Source organism: Saccostrea cucullata, unplaced genomic scaffold (assembly GCF_032062105.1).
Source record: "Saccostrea cucullata isolate Sc308-1 unplaced genomic scaffold, CSIRO_AGI_Scuc_v1 ctg1238, whole genome shotgun sequence".
NCBI lineage: Eukaryota > Metazoa > Mollusca > Bivalvia > Ostreida > Ostreidae > Saccostrea > Saccostrea cuccullata.
Genome location: NW_026927401.1, coordinates 50,690 through 72,116, shown reverse-complemented (window position 1 = coordinate 72,116; position 21,427 = coordinate 50,690). Strand labels below are relative to the sequence as shown.

The window sequence follows — 21,427 nt, the reverse complement described above, 5'->3', positions numbered from 1 at the left end:
GAAATCGGGTATTCCGTGCAACTTTCTATAAAAATAAAAGAATAAAGCAACGGCACATTATGCCAGTTACTGTTACTTGTACATCAGTTTCCTGTGGATTTATTTTTATTCAACCTAATTCATACGGTTGTCAAATACGTTTAAAATCACACGACAAACACTGATGGGGTAACAAAGAGGACACAATGGCGTTATTATTTCTCAATGTAATTTCTAAAAACAAATTACTACACTTCGTTTGTCTTTATTTCCCATTCAAGTTTTCCATATACTTAATTTTCTAATTTGTGCACTTTTCACAAAATGTGAAACTTTAAAGAAATTAAACGACTAACAACGGACTTTTGCGAAGTCACTGACTTTTATACAGATGACAGCTTACTTTTACACCGGGAAAATATACGGGAGCTCTTTTGTGCAAAAATATTGGTCTTAACATTTAACAAAACGATAATGATATTGGGTTATTTCAAAGATCATATTACGTTGTCTAGGAAAGAAACGCCATCATTCCTACCCTCAACACCCTTCATTCCAGTCTTGACTAACTCCTGTCGAATTTTCCTACCGAAATGTGGCTTCTTCTTTATTTCATTTCTTAAGTTATTGAAAATAACAGGATTTATGAATTCTCGTGAAAAAAGTATCCAAATAAATTTTATTCTACCAACAATTATATTTTTTGTTTGATAAATTATTTCAAAGCTCCAAATACAATAACTTTCACCTCAATGGATGTTTTCTTATCCATTTTCAATTCTGTACCTCCGTACATGACGCAGGCTTAAATGTCCACGTAAGCCGTCAACTCTAAAAGTCAGTGTCTTCGCAAAAGTCCATTGCCGTGTTATTTATTTTTAATGAAAAATGTATGGCGTCCCTTTCACGTGAAATGTAAATTATTCCTAACAGTTAGAGAACTACAGTATAAGCGAGTCATAATTGTATACCTCTGCCATAATAAAATACCAACGTTATTATAAAGAAGAAAATAAAATAAGATTAAATAAATACCCACGGGAAAACAGGTTGAAAATAGCTAGTTGAAGGTTAGTAACTTTTTAATGTCAATTTAGCATGGAAATTTTTATTCAAAGACACCGTAATATTTTTGCTTGCATTTTAATCGATACAAGATATGCTATTTTACCTTTATTTTATGCATTTGTGTGAAAATTGATCATATGATCAGGATTTTCTTCTTTTTTTTTTTTGAAGAGGGGTGTATAAATCAAAGTCAAATATGTACATCTTTTCATGAGCTTATAATACATTGAATTTCTCAATATAGATCGAGGTACAGTCATACTGATATATGAATTACATAGTCAGGTTTTCTCATTTCTAATAGTTTTTTTTTACGTTTATGAACATGTTAATGAACAAACTGAAATAATGGAGTGTTCGATTGCCTTGGAAACTTTGTCTTACTTTTTGGGAATATAACTCCTCATCGGATATTAAAATTTCATACAATTTGTAGCCACTTCCTTTCTTTATTATACAGTAACTATTTGATAGACGGGGTAAATTTTACCTCTTTACCTTCTATGTTTTATACATCTTGTTTTATATATCTCATACCTCTTTATAATATGCTAATACAACGCGCTATCTGATTGGTTCTAGACAATATGTCACAGTTTTCTTTAAGTTATTTTATCTATGATACTTATTGCAGCCCGGAGGACCGGGCTGCTCTATTTATAAAAGTTTATGTGTTGGTGTATGGGGACTGGAGTGGGAGTAGTTATTTAGAATTAAAGGTTTTCTAAACAAAGATTGTTAATCAAAATGTTCTTTCTGTTTATAAATTACGAGATAATAATATAGTAAATTTTACTTCTCGGATAAAAACGTACTCTGCACAGTTCATGTTTTATATTCTAAAATTTGAAAAATAATGCATTTTTAAATATAGGTGATGCGTGTGTCTAACTTCAACTTATATTTTATGCAGCCTACATTTACTTGAGGTATTGATCAAGTTTAAAATGGTATCGTTTTTGATTGATTTTTATCCGAGTACAAATTTTAAAAACATTTGCGACTATCGTTTTCATCAATTAGACGCATGCCTTTTCACACATATCGAAGCGGTTTGATGATCAAAACTCATTGCGTGGACCCTGCGGTCCATGCAGTAAATATACAAGCGAAGTTAAACCGGATGCCCTGGGCAAACGACAGGCTACGCATGCGCGCGAATGCTAGAGAGTTCGCACCTTAGGTAACTTGCCCGTAGAATAATTCGCCCTATTCGAATTAAAAAATGCCATTCATTGGCAAATCGCGGTTTTAAATCTGCATATCGCATTTATATATTCATTGGCAGATCCGATTTCCTCTCTTTTACATATACTTTTATACTAAACATTGATTCTATGGTACAAACATTTTAAGAAGTTACAGCATATAGATACATGTAACTTAACGACTTGCATGAGAAACGTCACTCAACGAACAGAGATACATGTAGCTATTTAAAAGATAGAGCAAGTTTTCACGGCATTAGTTTTGTGCATCAAGGCTCGCAAAATGATTTAATATTTTAGCAATCTAAATATCATTTGATAAAGGTCTGTAGCAACGACTTTTAATGTGTGTGTGTGTTGGGGGGGGGGGGCTCCGACAAAAAAAAATCTGCGTACTACAGAACTATGCTACTCGTGAATCATCACATATCCATTTTTCCCATGATAAATTTCTTCTGCTTAAATCCAGAACAGGTGTCAAGTCCCAGCCAATATGATTTACACGTGTCAAAATAAACCGATATTTTTAGTAATAGTTAGATCATATTAAGTAAAATTTTAATGGTTGAGAAGGGGCGGAGGGAGCGAAGCGACCGAGCCCCCCTTCTTAACCACTAAAATTTTACTTAATATGATCTTACTTACTTGGAACCTAATCGCGCTTTTTCATTGGCTAATTAGTCAGCCCGCGGAGTTACTGCATAGACATAAAATCTTGACAATTAAGTGATCAGCTTAATAAAAAATTTAGCAGCTGCTGATTGGAAGAAAAAGCGGGTTAGGTTCTAAAACATGTTAAAACTGACAAAACTAAAGGTCGCCAATCGGAGATAAAATTTCACAATTGTGCTTTGAGACTACAATTAGTTATAAGTGGCAGATAATTTTAGAATAAGTGAACAAACCTTACATGAATATTCCCTACACCTAGAAGTTTTCTTAATTGAATTTCAGTTAGAAAAAACACGCATATGGTCCACGTATTGCAGTCCTTTTTTAAAGGACAGCAACTTGTTTTCATTGTTTATTACTTTATATATTTCCCAGGCGACAATTGATGGTTACATCAATGTTTTCTTGATACTCATTGCAATAACTTTTCCTAATACTCATCTATAATGAAAAAATGTGTTTAAAAAATAAACATGAATTCTAGTTACTTGTAGTATCATATTGTGTTAGAAAATCACAGGTTGCTTTTTGTTTACCTGGTATATGATTTTTATTTGATGAATAAATCTTATTATTATTATTATTAAAATTTGTTAAAGCGCTCAATTTTACATATAGTATGCAATCAATGGCGCTGTACAATAGAATATATACATATGATAAAAAACAATGCATATGTTAAAATATCAAGTAAAGTCTAAATGATCACTGGCTGTTTAAATAAAATATACTAGTGTTCACAATTAGGCTAAATGTTATTTAAAAGCACATGTGTAGTAGAATGCCTTGAGATGTCGTTTAAAAATACAGAAATCAGTTAACATTCGAACGTTTGTTGGCAACTCATTCCAAATCGAAGGTCCAGCTACAGCGAAAGACCTAGAGGCAAAAGTTTTGCGTCTTACGGACGGGACGTTCAAAGTTCTCGCTGCAGGATTTACGGATCGAATGCCATATGATGATGTTCGTAAACTGAGCATTTCTTTAAGATATTGTGGGCTGTCACTGTCGTTAATGCACTTGAAGACAATGCATGCAAGTTTGAATTTAATGCGGTAGTGTACCGGTAGCCAGTGTAGTCGTTTGAGTGCTTCAGTAGAACTATCCGTAGACCTCAGCTTCAACACAAGCTTTGCAGCACGATTTTGCAACAACTGTAGTCTTTTAATGGTACACTCTGGCAATCCGTACAAGACACTATTTGCATAATCTAAATGGCTAGTGACAAGGGACTGAACAATTTGTTTACACGAGTCATCACTAAGATATTGGCGAATTTGTTTAATCAAGTACAAATTCAATGAAATTGTTTTGCATTTTTCACTGACAAATTTTTTGAAAGTTAAATTTTCGTCCAGATAACATCCAAGATATTTGATACAAGGAGATGAATTAACAACCGTATCCACTACATTAAGGGAAATGGAAGATGATAGAGATAACATCTGTTGACTGCCAAATAGTACAAATTCAGTTTTACTAGTGTTAAGTTTTAGTTTGTTCAGATTCATAGAGTCATTGATGGTAACCAATACTTTTTCTAAATTTGTTGTTACACGATTCTCATCAGCGAAAATCTTCGGATTAAAACTGTAGTATGCAGAGTGGTCATCTGCGAAACCTAATAATGACACACCCGAATCTTTGATGTAATGTTGTAGCGTACTCGCGTACACGATATATAACACAGGTCCGCATATGCTGCCTTGCGGTACCGAGAAGTCCAGACATCTAGGCTGTGATTTAGACGCGTTGATGTGCACTTCGGTTTTCCTGAACGAAAGGTATGATTGAAACCAATGAAGAGTCACCTCAGATACTCCGAAAGTAGTTTCTAACACGTTGCTAAGTATGGCATGGTCGACTGTGTCGAATGCAGCAGAGAGATCCAATGCGACTAAGGCAGTAACTTCCTGTTTTTCCATTTTCCACAGAATGTCTGATGACAGTTTCAGGAGAGCTGTTTCGGTACTGAACCCTCTTCTATATGCACTTTGATAGCTAGGTAGTAATCTGTTTGATTCCAGATATTTCATAAGGTTCAGAGCACATTTTTCCACAATTTTTGATATAAAACTTAAATTACTTACAGGACGGTAGTTTTTCAAAATCACATCTAAACCACTTTTTTTCAACAGGGGTCGAACTATAGCAGTTGTCCACTCATTAGCGAATAAACCAGATGTTAGTGATTTATTAACTATGAAAACAATTGTTGGCAATAACACATCAGAAAATTGTTTGATTAATTTTGACGGGATTGGGTCAGTTGGGCAGGTAGTGGGCTTAGAACTTTTGATCACACGTAAAACATCCTCATCTGAAACTGGATGAAAGGTATTAAACTCCTGTGTACATTTAAGTCCGAAATTTGGGTCGAACTTTTCAAAATCGTCTAAACTTTTGCGAATGGCTAAAATTTTATCCATAAAGAAGGAACTGAATTCCTCCGCCAGTGATGCTTCGCTGGTGTTAAGCGGCATAGGATTGCAGTTTTTTCTGCCAATCAATCCAAATATCAATTTATACATTTTTGAAGAATCCTTTCCACATTCGGCTATCTTTGAGTTAATTTGCTGATACCTGTTGTATCTGAGATTTTTCCTGTAGGCTCGTTTAGCACATCGGAAGGCGTGGTCATTATCCGGGGTCTTGTTTCCTCTCCATCTTCGTTCCGCTAACCTGCAACGTGTTTTAAGGAGACGCGATTCTTCTGTAAACCATGGTAGGGAAGGTCGAATAGTAACAATTTTCTCTTTTTCCGGAGCGTGTTTATCTAAAATATTTCTGAGTTCTGAATTGTAAAACTTTGCTGTATCTTCTAAATTTTCATATTTGGTGGCACTTTCGTTGAATTGGATTAGATCCGCCTGAAATTGCGTTTCATCTATGTCCTTTAGTTTTCTAACTTTTCTGATTTCCCTTGTTACCTTAGGCTTAGGAAGAGATATACATGTATGAATGAAACAGTGGTCACTTATCTGAAAATTTTCAGTCGGTTCGGACAACACTATTTTGTCGTTGTTTCGGATCATGATCAGATCAAGTATGTTTCCAGATCGATGCATTTGGCAGTTGACAAGTTGCACTAAACCCATGTCATTGCACATTTCATTTAAAGCGATCGTGTCTAAGTCATTAGTTTTATTATAATGAATGTTAAAGTCTCCTGTAATTTTAACCGTACGATGGGTTGACAATATTTCTTCAAGAAAGGGTGTAAATTCGTCAAAGAATTTCGCCGTAGACACTGGATGGGCTTTCGAGTATGGGGGACGATATACAACCAAAATATGTATAGTCGTGGGATTAAAAGCTAGTTCAAACAAAGAGTGTTCGAATGAATCTTTTTGACAAGAGTCAGTTACTTTGATTTGAAGTGTGTCTCTAAATAGAATTCCAGTTCCGCCACCAGATCGGGATTTTCGGGGTACATCAATAAAAGTATATCCAGTTATATTTAGATCGGATCTCACCATTCTGTGTTTCGGATTACTGTCATTTAACCAAGTTTCAGTGACACAACAAATATCTAGTTTGTTTTCTATAATGTGATGAATGAATTCTTCGACTTTATTACATATTGATTGTGTGTTCACAACCGCGAATGAGAGATTTCTGTCTACTGAGTAATCAATTAGCCTTCTTTTAAGAGGTCTTAACAAATCTAAATGAACTCCCATATTCCAGTCTTTTTGTTGCGGTTTCCTTCGTCTTGATCTGTGACCACGGTAGCGCCGTTTAATTCCAAATAGTTTTATTTTATGCATTACATTTTCATTAAGTCTGACAGACGACATGGTATTGTTATACCTGAGCGACTTTAGCTCGGCAGGGGTGTAAACAATAGGAGTTACGGTCAGCACCTTGCATGTTCCCTACAATTAACAATATATAACCGAGTTTAACCGACCGTGACATTCAAAGATAGGTCTCTTGGACACTTGTAAAACACAGTCGAGGTTGATTTGTCAGAGGTGGTCAAGAAGCCTTTAGCCCCCCCCCCCCCTTGAAGTCGTCAAGAAATGGTAAAATATTGATGACTCAGCGAAATTAAACGATCAACAGTTATGTTCTCTCATAAGCTGTATTCCCTAAACCATCCCTGTCTCTGCTAAAATGTTGAAGACATATTCTGCAAATATGCATGAATGATAAAAAAAAAGATTTTCAAAAAAAGAGAAGGGTTTTTTAGCCGAAAAATTTAGAGATTTTTATCATTACATTATTTATACATGGCATCATATCTTGTGTGTAAAATGTGTTTCCGTATAATTTGATTTATTTACAAATTGTTCATGTTTGTCGTGTTGATGTGGAATTTTTATAAATTCCCGAATTCTGATACTTTACAACTCTGTTGTATTGGGAATGAACATTAGGAAAATGCATATACTTTCAACATTATGAAAAATATAAAGCAAATCGAACGCCTTTTTGTGTGCAGATCATGAAATGTACTGAGCTCCACGGGTATTTGTTGTCCTGAGCGCATTAATCTTGACGCCCAAATTCTTACTTGGCTAGTGATGACTTTAGAAAACATGTTTATCTAGATGAAAGTTAACTCGGCAACATGCGCCATCCCATTGTTTAAGTTTTTTTTAGGTGATTACACCTCCTATACCCGATTTCGCGGATTCAACGATACCCTTATATCGGGTATTATACGAGATTTCACGGATAATACTCGATTTCGAGTATTTTCTCCGACCTGTTTAAATTGTTAAGTTACATGTATCTGTATCATGCAAGTTCTTCCTACTTTTTAAAATGATTGTGTCATAGAATCAATGTTTTTGTTAATTTGTATGTAAAAGAATATGTATATAAGATAGAAATGCGAATCCACCAATGAATATATAAATACGATATGCGGATCTAAAAGCGCGATTTGACAATGAATGGGATATTCTAATTCGAAAAGGGCGAATTATGCTACGGGCAAGTTGCCTAAGGTTGCGAACTCTCTAGCATTCTGGCGCATGCGTAACCTGTCGTTTGCCCATGGCATTCGGTTTAACCTCGCTTATATATTTACTGCGGGTCCATGCAATGAGTTTAGTCAACATTTTCAATTTCAAGAATACTAACATTAATTTGTCGATATTATGGTAAATACACTCACAGTTTTAAATCCACTAGGGGCGGTTGTAATAAAGAAGGTAGTTCTAAATAATTTTCATTCTGAATCCTTAAAAAGTACATCAAATCGTATATATAGTGTTACCTGTGCTCCCTTCTTTTTCTAGGTGTTTCGCTCCAAGTGACTTGAAACTGTGGTTCTTTGCGAATACTATCGATGAATACGTAATGTAGGGCCTGGATATTGGGAACAATCTTTTCCCTTAGGACACGGAAGGCCGCCATCCTGGCCTCATTTTCGTACGAGTGAGATTTATTTCCTCAAATGAAGCTTTATTTGTTTTCCGTCCGAAGAGGGTCTGATAGAAATGCTTCATATTCTTTGATATTTATGCTTGAGGTTTAAAGTTTTTTTTATTAGTTAATGATGGGTTTACAGTTGATCATTAAGTCAGATCTCCTTGTTTTTAAGTTCGTCTTTCTTTTTTATACCCGCACTTTCTAAAGAAAGTTCGGGTATATTGTTGTTACTCATGTCCGTCCGTCCGTCTGTCACACTTTTCTTCCCTGAACTCCTCTTACATTTTACACAGTAGCTTAATCATCTTTTGGGAGATGGTTGGTGGGGTCATGTAGATGTGCAGTAAGGTTTTGGAATTTTGATTTTGCCCCGGGGGGTCAAATGGGGGTCGAAAAATGACGTTTTTTATGCAAAAAGCCCCGTCTTCTCTGAACTCCTTCTTCATTTTACTCAGCAGCCAAACCAGATTTTGGGAGATGGTTGGTGGGGTCATATAGATGTGCAGTAAGCTTTCAGAATTTTTATTTTGCCCCAGGGGGGTCGAAAAATGACATTTTTTAAGCAAAAAGCTCTGTCTTCCCTGAACTCCTCTTACATTTTATTCAGCAGCCTAATCATCTTTTGGAAGATGGTTGGTGGGGAAATGTAGATGTGCAGTAAGGTTTTGGAATTTTGATTTTGCCCTGGGGGGTCAAATTGGGGTCGAAAAATGATGTTTTTTATGCAAAAAGCCCCGTTTTCCCTGAACTCCTCTTACATTTTACTCGGGAGCCTAATCATCTTTTGGGAGATGGTTGGTGGTGTCATGTAGATGTGCAGTAAGGTTTCTGAAATTTGATTTTGCCCCAGGGGGTCAAATGGGGGTCGAAAAATGACGTTTTTATGCTAAAAGCCCGATCTTCCCTGAACTCCTCTTACATTTTATTCAGCAGCCTAATCATCTTTTGGGAGATGGTTGGTTGGGTCATGTAGATGTGCAGTTAGGTTTCGGAATTTTGATTTTGCCCGGGGGGTCAAATGAGGGTCGAAAAATTACGTTTTTTATGGAAAAAGCCCAGTCTTCCATAAACTCCTTTTTTCTTTTAAACAGTGGTCTTATCCTCTTTTGGGAGACTTCACTCTTTTGAAATTTTGTTAAAACATCAAGGTCAAGGGGTTAAAAATCATAGCATGTTGGGAGCATCTTGTTATGGGTAATGTTCACTTGAAATGTGAAAGTCAAATCTCTTCTCAATGAAAAGGAAATACAACATTAATGAAAACTAAGTTAAACTTCAAAGTCAAAAAGTCATGATACATTTGGAAAGGTCTTATCACAGGTAATATGAATGCCCTTTCATTTATCTTTCAAAATGATCAATTCAAAGCAATTAATTTGTTTATGAAATTAGGTCAAACCTCAAGGTCATGGGTAATGAAAATCATAGTGTATGTAGAATGGTATTGTCCCATTTAATACTGATACACTTGTTTAATATAAAAGTCCTATCTCTTCTCATTCAAAATATACGACCATGATGACCAAGGTTAAATTTATTGTGACAGATGGGCAGATTGACAAACAAATGAGATTTAATGTACCCTACCTTTAGCAAAAATGGGGGACAATAAATGTCTTTGCTGTTCTTGAGAAGAAGATTTTTTATGTTGGAAAAAGTCCCCTGCATATTCAAATGTAAATTAGTTGAAATTGGCCCAGTGGTTCTTAAGAAGTTAATGTGAAAAGTTTGCAGACAAACAGATAGACAACAGAAATCAGTACATTTCAGAAAACAGTATGCTTATAAATAGTTAATCAAGGTGCTTTGGGTAGCAAAATAAAGCTAAACTGGTATATCTAATTCATCCGCATAGCTTAGTATATTTAATATGCACAACCATTTCAACTCTTATCATAATTATTTTTTAAAATTTATATCACCATGTCTTATTCAAGGGAGAACTAGAGATATGACAAGATGTATATCTGTTGAATATAAAATATGTACATGTATACTGTGTTTTTTTTTAGTAATTTGTTTGTTTGTTGTGACAGCAACTGTTATGGCAGCTTTTGGCAAAGGTTGAAGTTTCTCAAATGTAAGTCAAACTCCAAGGTCAAGGTCAAAGGGTCTAAATTGTTGGTATCAAAGGGAAAGTCTTGTCACAAGGAATACACATGTGAAAAAAGAGAGAAATCCCTAGAACTTACTCACCTGTTCAAAAGTTATTACCAAGGTTAAAGTTAAATTGGGTTCAACTCTAAGGTCTAGGTCAAAAATAATTATACCTGTTGAAAGTTCACAATGATTACACATGTTAGAGCATGGAAGTCCTAGCACCACCTGTTCAAAACTTAGGCCAAGTTTAACGTATTTTTCTTGTAAAATTGGGTCAAACTCCAAGGTCAAGAGATCAAGAGGTCAAAATTGGTGGTACCCATTAAAAGGTTTTGCCAAAAGAAATTTACCTATGAAATATTGAAGCCATGTGTATAGCCCAATCCACTTAAAAAATATGGGCAAGGTTAAAGTTTCCGTGGACAGACAAACATACATAAACATAGGAAACAAAATATGTATATATAGTCAAATGAAAAAAATTTCTACTATTATGGAGTCATAAGATCAATTGTCATTTCAGGTACAGGGAGTCAGTGGCTAGGGAGATCAGACCTCCCCCCTGGAATTAGCAGTTATTTAAATAAGACTATATATGTACTGTAGAGAATAAAAATGAGTTTGGACATCCTCCCCCTTAGAAAACAGGGACTCCACCATCATTGTTTTTATTATTATTTTTTTTTGCTTCTCAGGAAATCTTGGGCTGATTTTTTTGACTGAGGTGTGAACCCCCCCCCCCTTTTCTGAAAAAAAAATTCTGGATCTGCGTCTGTATATACTGAATGTCCGCAACGGGAGATAACTTGACAATGTGAAATTTGTCGACTGTGGCATGCGATGATCTTTGACCCTTTTTGAACTTCAACCTAACCATTTGCATTTATTTATTTTTATGCAATCTATACTAAATCTTGTACTTACCGAATGTCATAAGTCGTGACAACGAATTCATGAAATATAATCCAATTAAAACACCAATGATTTTAACTGACCACACTGCATCGTCAGCATACATGTGCTAAATAATCTCATTCGACAAACCTTTGCTGATTCCGTTGCCAGTATGAATCGGCCGAGGTGTGCCGAGAAGTGATATCTATAAATATGATAATGGGTGATGCAAACCCAGTGTGAATGTAGAAAATAAGATGTTCACACGTGAAACTGTTTAGTACAAGAACAAATTTCAAACTATCATAATAAACTATGTTTTAACATAACTGTCATCTAGGTCTATTTTTAAAAAAATGTGAGAGTGAGAGAGTGTGTGTGGGGGGGGGGGAGAGAAAGAGAGAGAGAGAGAGAGAGAGAGAGATAGGCATTGACAAATTAATCAGGTTGTATTTTCAATGGGTTTTTTTTCCCGACCAAGTACTAAATTCAGTTTGCACATTTTGATAAATTCATCAAAAACGCTTTGTACTAAAATAATATTTTATGTCGTTGAGAAAGTAAATTTAAAAAGTTCCAAATTATGGGCAAAATATTTATCTGAATCTAATTAAGTAATTTACTTCAATCATTAATTAAATTCTGCTATTTCAGACTGGTAATGATCTTAAGTATTTAAAATACATATGTGAGGCTCATTAAAATACATATGTGAGGGTCACCTGAAAATTTTATGTTCAATTTGACGAATACATGTACGGTGATAATTATAGGATTATTTTGACTTCTTCCTTGGAAAGTCCAATATCACCGTGCCATAGCGTTACTATGATGCAATTATTCCGTAACGAATGATGAAACGATTCCTTATGGAGTTTTAACATGGAGATTTGACCAAGGTTAGTTAATGTCGTATTTGTATGCCTTAAACGCAAAATAGCCCTAATTGTGTTAGCCGTTGCATTATCGGAATGACACAGGCATCTGTTGACATAACGGACAATGTCCAGTGATGCGCCGTTTTCTTAAACACTTTGCACTTTCCTAAGAAAGAGGCTTAAAAGTTCGATTTTTTCATAGAACTTTTTTCCCAATCAAGTTACAAGATCAGCTACAAGTTTACCATAATGAAAATTCGCTGTTTTTCTATTTCACTCTAGAATTGTGATGACAATATTCATTCTAAGGCAATTGCTTTGTAAAACACTTTTTGATTGGCTAATAAACTGATGTTTGAAGCAGTAAAACGAGCATTAACGAGCGTGAAAGCTTTTTCATTGTGACGTCATAATAGAGCGACGCAAAACACAATCCTCCGTGGCGTATTTCATGTAACAAAATTCATCAAAACAAGACGTAAACAAGAAAAACAATGCATGAATTGCATTAGAATGGGAATAACTGATCTTCTAATTTGGTATTTGCGATCTAAAAAAAAATCAAAGTCTTTTTCACAGTCAACTTTATCTAACTTTTGTAATACATTGGCCAGTAAATCGTTTTAATAGTTGTCTTGTTGAAGAAATATGCGAGGTGGCTGTGAGTGTAGCTTATGCACAGATGGTGATGCATTTCTCGTAACTATTCTCTCACACTTTGGAGAATAATTGTGAAAAGCAGGACCATGGGTTTCACTCAATGTCCAATCATTCTCTAATAATGCATACTGGGGACTTTTTGCAGTGTTTCTGTTTGGGTTATCAACATGTCGATTTGTTGATTTAAATGGGGTAGAAATTTTTTTTCTTTTCGGAGTTGGGTAAGGGGATGAAATGACTTTATTCTTGCTGTACTTTTTTTCTTTTTGCTGTTCTATAGTCAAGTTTTGCTTTGTTCTTAACCTTTTGGTATTCTGTGATAAAAAGAAAGCGATGAGTAATTTTATTATTCTACGTTGAAACGTGTCCTAGTAAAGAAATCCAACATATTGGTCTAATAATACGATTGTTAAAGAATAGTTGCATCGCACGTTACTGATGATGGGAATCGTTGCATCATACGTTACTTCTAAAAACCCATGTTAAAAGCGATTAAATAAATATTGTCATCACAATTCTAGAGTGAAATAGAAAAACAGCGAATGTTCATTATGGTAAACTTGTAGCTGATCTTGTATCTTGATTGGGAAAAAAGTTCTATGAATAAATCGAATTTTTAAGCCTCTTTCTTAGGAAAGTGCAAAGTGTTTAAGAAAACGGCGCATCACTGGACATTGTCCGTTATGTCAACAGATGCCTGTGTCATTCCAATAATGCAACGGCTAACACAATTACGGCTATTTTGCGTTTAAGGCATACAAATACGACATTAACTAACCTTAGTCAAATCTCCATGTTAAAACTCCATAAGGAATCGTTTCATCATACGTTACGGAATAATTGCATCATTGTAACGCTATGGCACGGTGAATATGAAGGAGTGTGTATTTAGAGGCAAACACCATAGTGTGGGTATTACTGTCTCATGACAGCATCTAGTTACCCTATGTATTGGAAAACACTTTGATTCCTAATTGTGGCCCAGCGTACTGGGAGTCATTAAATTTACACTATGTAAAGAATGTTTCATATATGTTTGAACATGTTTGGTCAAGTTGTTCTTGAACAGATTTTTAAAGCATTCACTGTTAAGAATTATCTCGCCTCGAAAGAAGGGATGGTCTAAATCCTCTTTACCCAAGGATGCTACGTAGATGCTACGTAGGAAGTTTGTTTAAAATTAGCTTGGTGGTTCTGGAGCCGAAAATATGTGAAAAGTTTACAGACAGACTAGAGACAGAATGCGATCAGGAAAGCTCACATGAACGTTCGGCTCAGGTGAGTTTAAAACAATTACGATTACAGAAAAAACTGAAAGGTATTTGATAAAAAAAACAAGATGTGTTTGTGAAACACTATGCCCCCGATGGTAACACAATTCTGGAGTGGGACGTAGACGGAAGTGGTATACACTTGTGAGATGTTTTAAGGGTTGCAATGGTGAAAATACTAAAGACATTTTTTTTTGTTTTTTAATTTTAATGTGTTATGGTTAATATATGAAATACACATAGGAAACATGAAATCCCTAGTTCTAACTGTTCAAAAGATATGATCAAGAATAGAGGTTTTACAAAAAAGTGGGTCGAACTCTGAGGTCAAGGTCAAAAATATTTATACCAGCTGAAAAGTATTATTAATATCAATATGAATACACATGTGGAGTATGAAAGCCTTTACTCTAAGTGTTCAAAAGTTGTGACCAAGATTAAATGTTTTAAAAAGTGGGTCAAACTCCGAGGTCAAGGTCAAGAGGTCAAAAAATTAAAACCAGCTGAAAGGTCTCGTCACAGTGAATACACATGTAAAGTATGAAAGCCCAAACTTGAACTGTTCCAAAGTTATGACCAAGGTTAAAGTTTTTTAAAAGTGGGTCAAACTCCGAGGTCAAGGTCAAGAGGTCAAAAAAATTAAAACCAGCTGATAGGTCTCATCACAGTGAATACACATGTAAAATATGAAAGCCCAAACTTGAACTGTTCAAAAGTTATGACCAAGATTAAAGTTTTTTAAAAGTGGGTCAAACTCCGAGGTCAAGGTCAAAAGGTGAACTTTGGTGGTACCAAAAGAATTAACTGTGAAATATGAGAACCATTGCTCTATCCACCCAATAGTTACGGACTAGGTTAAAGTTGACAACAAACAGACAGACAAACACACAAACAGATAAACAGACAAACAGACAGGACAAAAACAATATACCCCCGGGATCTTTCGATCCGGGGGCATAAAAAACTTATTTTAGTATACCAGAAATATATCATATATTATACCTGTGTACGGATACCACCTCGTATATTCACTTAAACGGCAACACCAATCCACTGCTGTTTTCTTATTTTCCCCTCGATGAGCAATGTTAGCACCGGCTTGGACCAGAGAGAGAACTATATCTGTACTTCCACATCTAATGGCCCTGATTAGAAGTGAATTTTCTCCTTCCCTTGCTGTATTAGGATTGGCGGTTTTGTTAAGCAAAAAACAAAACATTTCTTTTAATGCAACAGCTCTAGGATCTTGCATTAAGTCATCGAACTGAATGTAATAAGAGCTCATAGAAAATAACAGTGAGAAGACATGATCCAAAAGACATATTCCTTTGCTATCCTCTGCATTTGGATTGGTTCCAGACTCCAACAAAATACAAAACAATTCTCTCCTAGCAATCGTATCTGTAAAAAAAATATGCATGTTTAAGAACATTAATATTCTCTTTTTATACCCGCGCTTGAAAAGTTGGAGGGCATATAGTGATTGGGATGTCTGTCCGTCTGTAGGTCCGTCCATCAGTCTGTTACGCTTGTGTGTGCGCAACTCCTCTTATACCTATTATATCTATTATGAATAGAAGTATTGAACTTTTACAGAATCTTTATTACATATTTTATCTTTTTTACTTTTTGACCGACACATATTTTGGGTTTTCCAAAGCAAAACATGGAAACTGCCATTTATTCTATAATATATTGATGATTGATGACACCCATTTCTTATTCACAGCTCCTTCTATACCACAGTCAAATTTAATGACAATTTCACAGACTCCTTATTACATAATGCCAATGTGCATCTCCAATTTCAATTTTTTAATCTTACACTTCTTTCTAAAAGTGGCAAACAAAGTCGCTCCACAGCTGCTCCAAGACATGATTAAGGACGATGGTAAGAACGATGGTTGAGTTAAAGAATACAATGTAAATGTTTTCTCGAGGACACTCGAAAATCATCAAGTGATGAATTGTAATATTCATAAGGGGCATGTTTCACAAAACTCTCTTATGACTAAGATCTGTCTTAAGACCGAAAATTATCTAAGATTGCTCATAAGCCGTTTCACAAAACTGTCATATCTTATGATAATCTTAACATCTATCATAATCTTAAGAGAACTAGATACATGTCTTAAGTCTATGTGAAATTTGTGATAGTATATATTTTGGCTAAAACCCCAAGGATATTTTAAGAACAAGAGCCCCATGGGCCACATCGCTTACTTGAGAAGCTTTGACCATTCTGTTCTTCACCAGATTTCCCCCTTGTAATACATATTGTCACCCCATCCAACCCACTGATCATAATTTAGACAATTTGAAATTTACACTACCCCACAATATAAAAGTGGACTAGCTATAGCTTGTTCTGTACGAGTTTAAGAAATAAACAGCACTTATTGGAAAAGACGTTGCGTTAATAGTGATTTATAAATGCAACACTTGAGTGCAGATTGACGGAGGGAGAAATTTGCATTGAGCATGCAGATTTATACGCATACACATGTAGATTTCATTTACCAGCCATTACCTCATAAAGTCAATAATGGTATACTTGAAGATGGAAAAGTACTTGGTTGACCAAGTCTGCTTAAGTGTTGTAATATATGTTGGAAATGTACGTCTTTCCACAAGTTCATGATTCCATGGAATCAATTTTTTTTTTATTGAATCGTCAGGTAGAAAATTATGCGAATATCTTTGAATTGCCTTTGATTATCTTATAGGCAGCGTATGTAGGCTGGAACAAAGGGTTTCCGCGGGTAATTTTTGGGAGCGTAAATGTACATTACGTAAATTAATCAAAACGAGGAAAAGATTTGTCAACATCATTCAAGTACATCATTTCAAATGTAATTTTCGACTAAACGTCACCTGGGTGACTGTCTCACACTAAAATGTCAGAAGTGAGATTATGTGCCGGGGAATACAATGTAATAAGAATCCTAGTCTAGCGGTCAGACCCGTTGTGAGTGTATTGATCAGGAAACAAAAAAAATCAGTATAGATTCAATAACAACTAGATTGGGAATATTAAGTAACTAAATAAAATTCAACGCAGCAATCAATTCATGTGAAGTGAATAGGTGTACCTAATGGTAAACAACGGAAGATGGGTAGTTCTCCATTTGCTTCTTTTGTTTTCACGTCGTAGCCAGCTTCAACCAAAAATTTCGTCGTTTCAACCTCTTCACTTTCGATGGAATGACACAGTGTGGATTTGTTTTCCGTTTGAAACCAAACGTTGATATCAGCCCCATTGTCAAGAAGGATTTTTATTACATCATTTTTTATGTGTGGGTAACTTTTGCATGGCATCACATTTAATGCTGCTAGTAGTGGCGTTATTTCTGCAACGTTCTTTGCATTGACTGAACTTCCGGCAGCCAGCAGTTTTGAAACTAACTTTACAATTTTCTCATGTTGAAAAGATTCTGAAAAAAAAATAATTGAAATATAATCAAAGGCTTAGAAAAGTTAAATTAAAGAAAAGGGTTATCGCCTGAGTGTTTAGGTCTGCTCTAGAATTGTGGAGTAAGGATACGATCCTTATATCTCTGGTGCGAATCCCACTGTGGGAGGTGGAGACCAATCCTTCGGATGATACCGTATAAACCGAGGTCTCGTGTCGCAGTAAAAGATCCCTCACTGCTCAATGGTCCTGTATGTCGAGTATAGGTCAAAATTTGCAGCTCTCTAACAGCATGTGGTGGCTTCTCCATATGAGTAAAGATTTTTCGAGAGGTACGTCAAACAACAAACAAACAATAGGTTCGTTGCGACACACTCTTGATTTATCAAAATCTATATCTATGAGCCTTTAGCAGGTTGGGGGGAAACGTAAATTCCGCTATAATAGTGGTACCTCACTATTATAGTGAAATTACGCTATAGTTCCTGCCTTGGATACCCCCAATTTCATCCAATACCATGCAAGTCATGTTGGGTATTAAAATAAACAAAAACTGTCATGCTTGCATGTTTTGAATTTTAATAAATTTCTACCGTTGCGTTTAAAAATGCGAGCACTCTTTTTATAACGGAAGTTGCATTTTGAACATAGCAACCGATGATTGCGGGGGTATTTAAGCCTGTTTGAGTCATACTTATTCCTCATTAATGTGCACAAATTGATGCTTGTTACAATTGTCAACTCGGACTGGAAAGGCTTTTTGGAATTAAACAAGAAAAATAGAATAGAAGTGAGATACAGTTATTTGGACATTAGTTTTAACAGAGGATTGTTACCAATACATGTTGTACTGAAATTAATTATTATTTATGTATTGGTATAGCATGTTTATTCGTCTTATTTTTATATAGAACAAATTCGCTCGGATCTACTAAATTATAGAAAAAATAAAACGCGATGTGACCGTGTTCCCCTTGTGTTGACCTATTCAAAAGGATTACCGAATATTCATAACATTTTGAAGAAAAGACAAAAAATTCTTGAAAATTCCGATCGCCTGAAACTCGCGTTCAAAAAGACCCCAATCGTTGCCTATAAAAGAGACATATATATATATATTAGATTCAGAAATTTCATAAGGATCCTAACAAACAAAGACGTGGATACTCAAAAATTCCAAAGAAATGTTGAACAATTTGAAATCACAAGATTTTACCAAAATCAACAGCTTAAAAACTTACGACTTTTCAACTTTAATCACAAATATTTACCACGATAGAATAAAGTTCAGGCTTTTTGATATCATATACAGCTGCTTTTTCAATAAAAATGGAACTCGTAAATTACTTACTTGGTCATTGGTCATTTGCAAATTATTTAATTGAAGAACATTCTGATTGCATACACAAGTACTCTGAAGTTGACATCAAAAAGATGCTTGAATTTCTTATTGACAATATCTATGTGGTTTTTGGTGACCAGGTATTCCATCAATCTTTTGGAATTCCCATAGGCACCAATTGCGCCACGTTATTAGCAGACCTATTTTTGTATTTATATGAAGCCTTCTACTCAACGATTAGATATATTGGCGACGTATTGTCAATTAACAATGCTAATTTCCTTTTTTTGTCGAAACGATATATCCTGGTGACCTTGAGATATCACAGAGTCTGACACATCTGTTTCATATTTGGATATTTTACTTGAAAAAGACGTTAATGGTAATCTAGCAACAAAGCTCTGTGATAAATGTGAGGACCTAACTTTTTTATAGTCAACTTCCCTTACTTATGTAGCAATATACCTTCAACACCTGCGTACGGCGTTTATATATCTAAGTTGTTTCGATACACAAGAGCATGTTCTACGTATGAACAATTTCTAAAACGAGATAAATTATTGAGAAACAAGTTGATGAAACAAGAATATCAGCAGTCTCGTTTAAAGTTATCATTTCGTAAGTTCTTTGGTCGATACAATGACCTTGTCAGCAAATATAATTTATCATTGAGTCAAATGCTGACTGACGTTTTTCATACCAATTGTTAGTCCATTATTTATATACTATTTATGAACTGACAAGGAGAACACGACTGTTGTGACCGGTCATCAGGGGATGCACACTCCTCCATGGCACCTGATTCCATCTCTGATGTTTAGGAGGTCCGTGTATGCTCTGCTCCTATTTTGTATTTTTTTATGGACTTTATTGAATACTGTTCGTTATCTCCATATCCTTCATTACCGTAAATTGCAAAGGGAAAAGGTCACTGTGACCTTCTTTTTTGTTTGAAACACTTCATAAAATAAAGACGCTTTAACAATTCTTGAAAATCCTACGCATTAAGGATAATAAATCTTTTGGGATTTTAAAATTATCCCTTGGGAATTTTATTTTTCCTATAGGAACTTTTTTTCCATGGAAATTTTCCTTTAAAGGTGATTATTTAACACGACAGATGGATTTACAAGCAATAAAGGTTCTTTTGAACTCCATGAATGATGGTCTACCCTTTGGTATACATAGTTTTTTCTATGTAAATGAAGAGTTTAAACAAAAAATAAGTACATGGGCCATATATGACAACTGAGTATCATGTAATAACATTCCAACCATTGAGTTTTGGTCATGTTTTAAACCATAGGCCATGACATTCACAATTTTTAAAGAAGCACCAATGCTAATCATTACTATACACTTAGCATGCTTAATTTGGTTACTCTTTTATTTGCTCTTACATTTAACAAATTAAGATAAAATACATACATGTAACATTGCAGTAAAAATATATAATCAATATTTCTAATAGCTTTAGACTTTAAATTATCTTAAAGAATGACTAGAAATGGTTTTGGCTTAAACTTATAAAAAAAAATTTAAAACATAGATCAGTCTTCCAGATTGTCCAATTATTGTTGCCATTGAGTGTAAAAATCTTCTAGTTTTCCCTTAGTACAATGTAGAAATTTTTATGATTTATACAGCCTTGTAATACCACAAGAACTCCTGTCCCTGGGGCAATGAAATGCACAATTTTCGAACAGGCACCCTTGCTTTTCATATCTATGTTTGTTGTTAGTTTGTTTAATACCCATGTGCAGAGAAGACGGATTTCAAATAATTATTGCATTTTCACTATATAATCAAGAGAACTTCAACCCAACACCAGAATCCCTGACCCGGGGACTATGAAATTCACAATGAGAGGTACCTTTTCTCATTATAATTTTACATTAAGTTTGTTTATTTAATACCCAGCCGAAGAAGAGAAGATTTTCAGAGAAACAAGGACATTCAAAGAATTGCGGTCCCCCGCAGTCCGGATAACTTCAAGTGCAAAAGTCTGCCAGTATTAAGGTTTGAACATAAATGAAGATAAAACGTAGATGTTACCGTTGTCACAATAACTTACTTTTGGGTCAACCTATCTAGATGTCTTAAGATGCATCAACTGAAAATATTGTAATTCTTCGCCTTTTACGACAAGCAAGGGGTGACTGAGGACCTATTCTAATCCGGATCCCCACGGGGCGATGCAAAAAGGACACAGTGACCTATATTTTGAATCAACATAATCTGAGATCCTAAGATGTATCAACTGAAAACGTGTGAGGAACATAACAGCCTTCATGAATATCAAATAGATCAAAATTTAACAATGAATAAAGAAAAAATCAAATGGTAGGTCTATGTGATTAACTTATGGTTCAACATATTCTGAGATCCTCAGATGCGCCAATGTCATGCAATCCCCATGCTATGGCGATGGTAACTACTATTACTACTAATAAAGCGTGCAACAACTTTATTAAAAATCAGGTATATTAACTTTTAAATTTTAAACAAACGTTTCCTTTGGTTTGATATGGATTTTCGGACTGGTCCTTGATACGGGT

At 35.0% G+C, this 21,427-nt stretch overlaps 1 protein-coding gene across 1 annotated transcript in view; it reads right to left on the bottom strand.

Moving 5' to 3' along the window:
- LOC134274366 (uncharacterized) overlaps positions 1 to 21,427 on the bottom strand; it is a 100,739-nt gene that overhangs the window by 74,901 nt on the left and 4,411 nt on the right. The window contains exons 4-5 of the mRNA XM_062756648.1: positions 17,208 to 17,549; positions 15,118 to 15,516 (exon numbers count right to left, since the gene is read on the bottom strand). Of these exons, the coding sequence (XP_062612632.1) occupies positions 15,118 to 15,516; positions 17,208 to 17,549 (741 nt within the window). The remainder of the gene's footprint in view (positions 1 to 15,117; positions 15,517 to 17,207; positions 17,550 to 21,427) is intronic.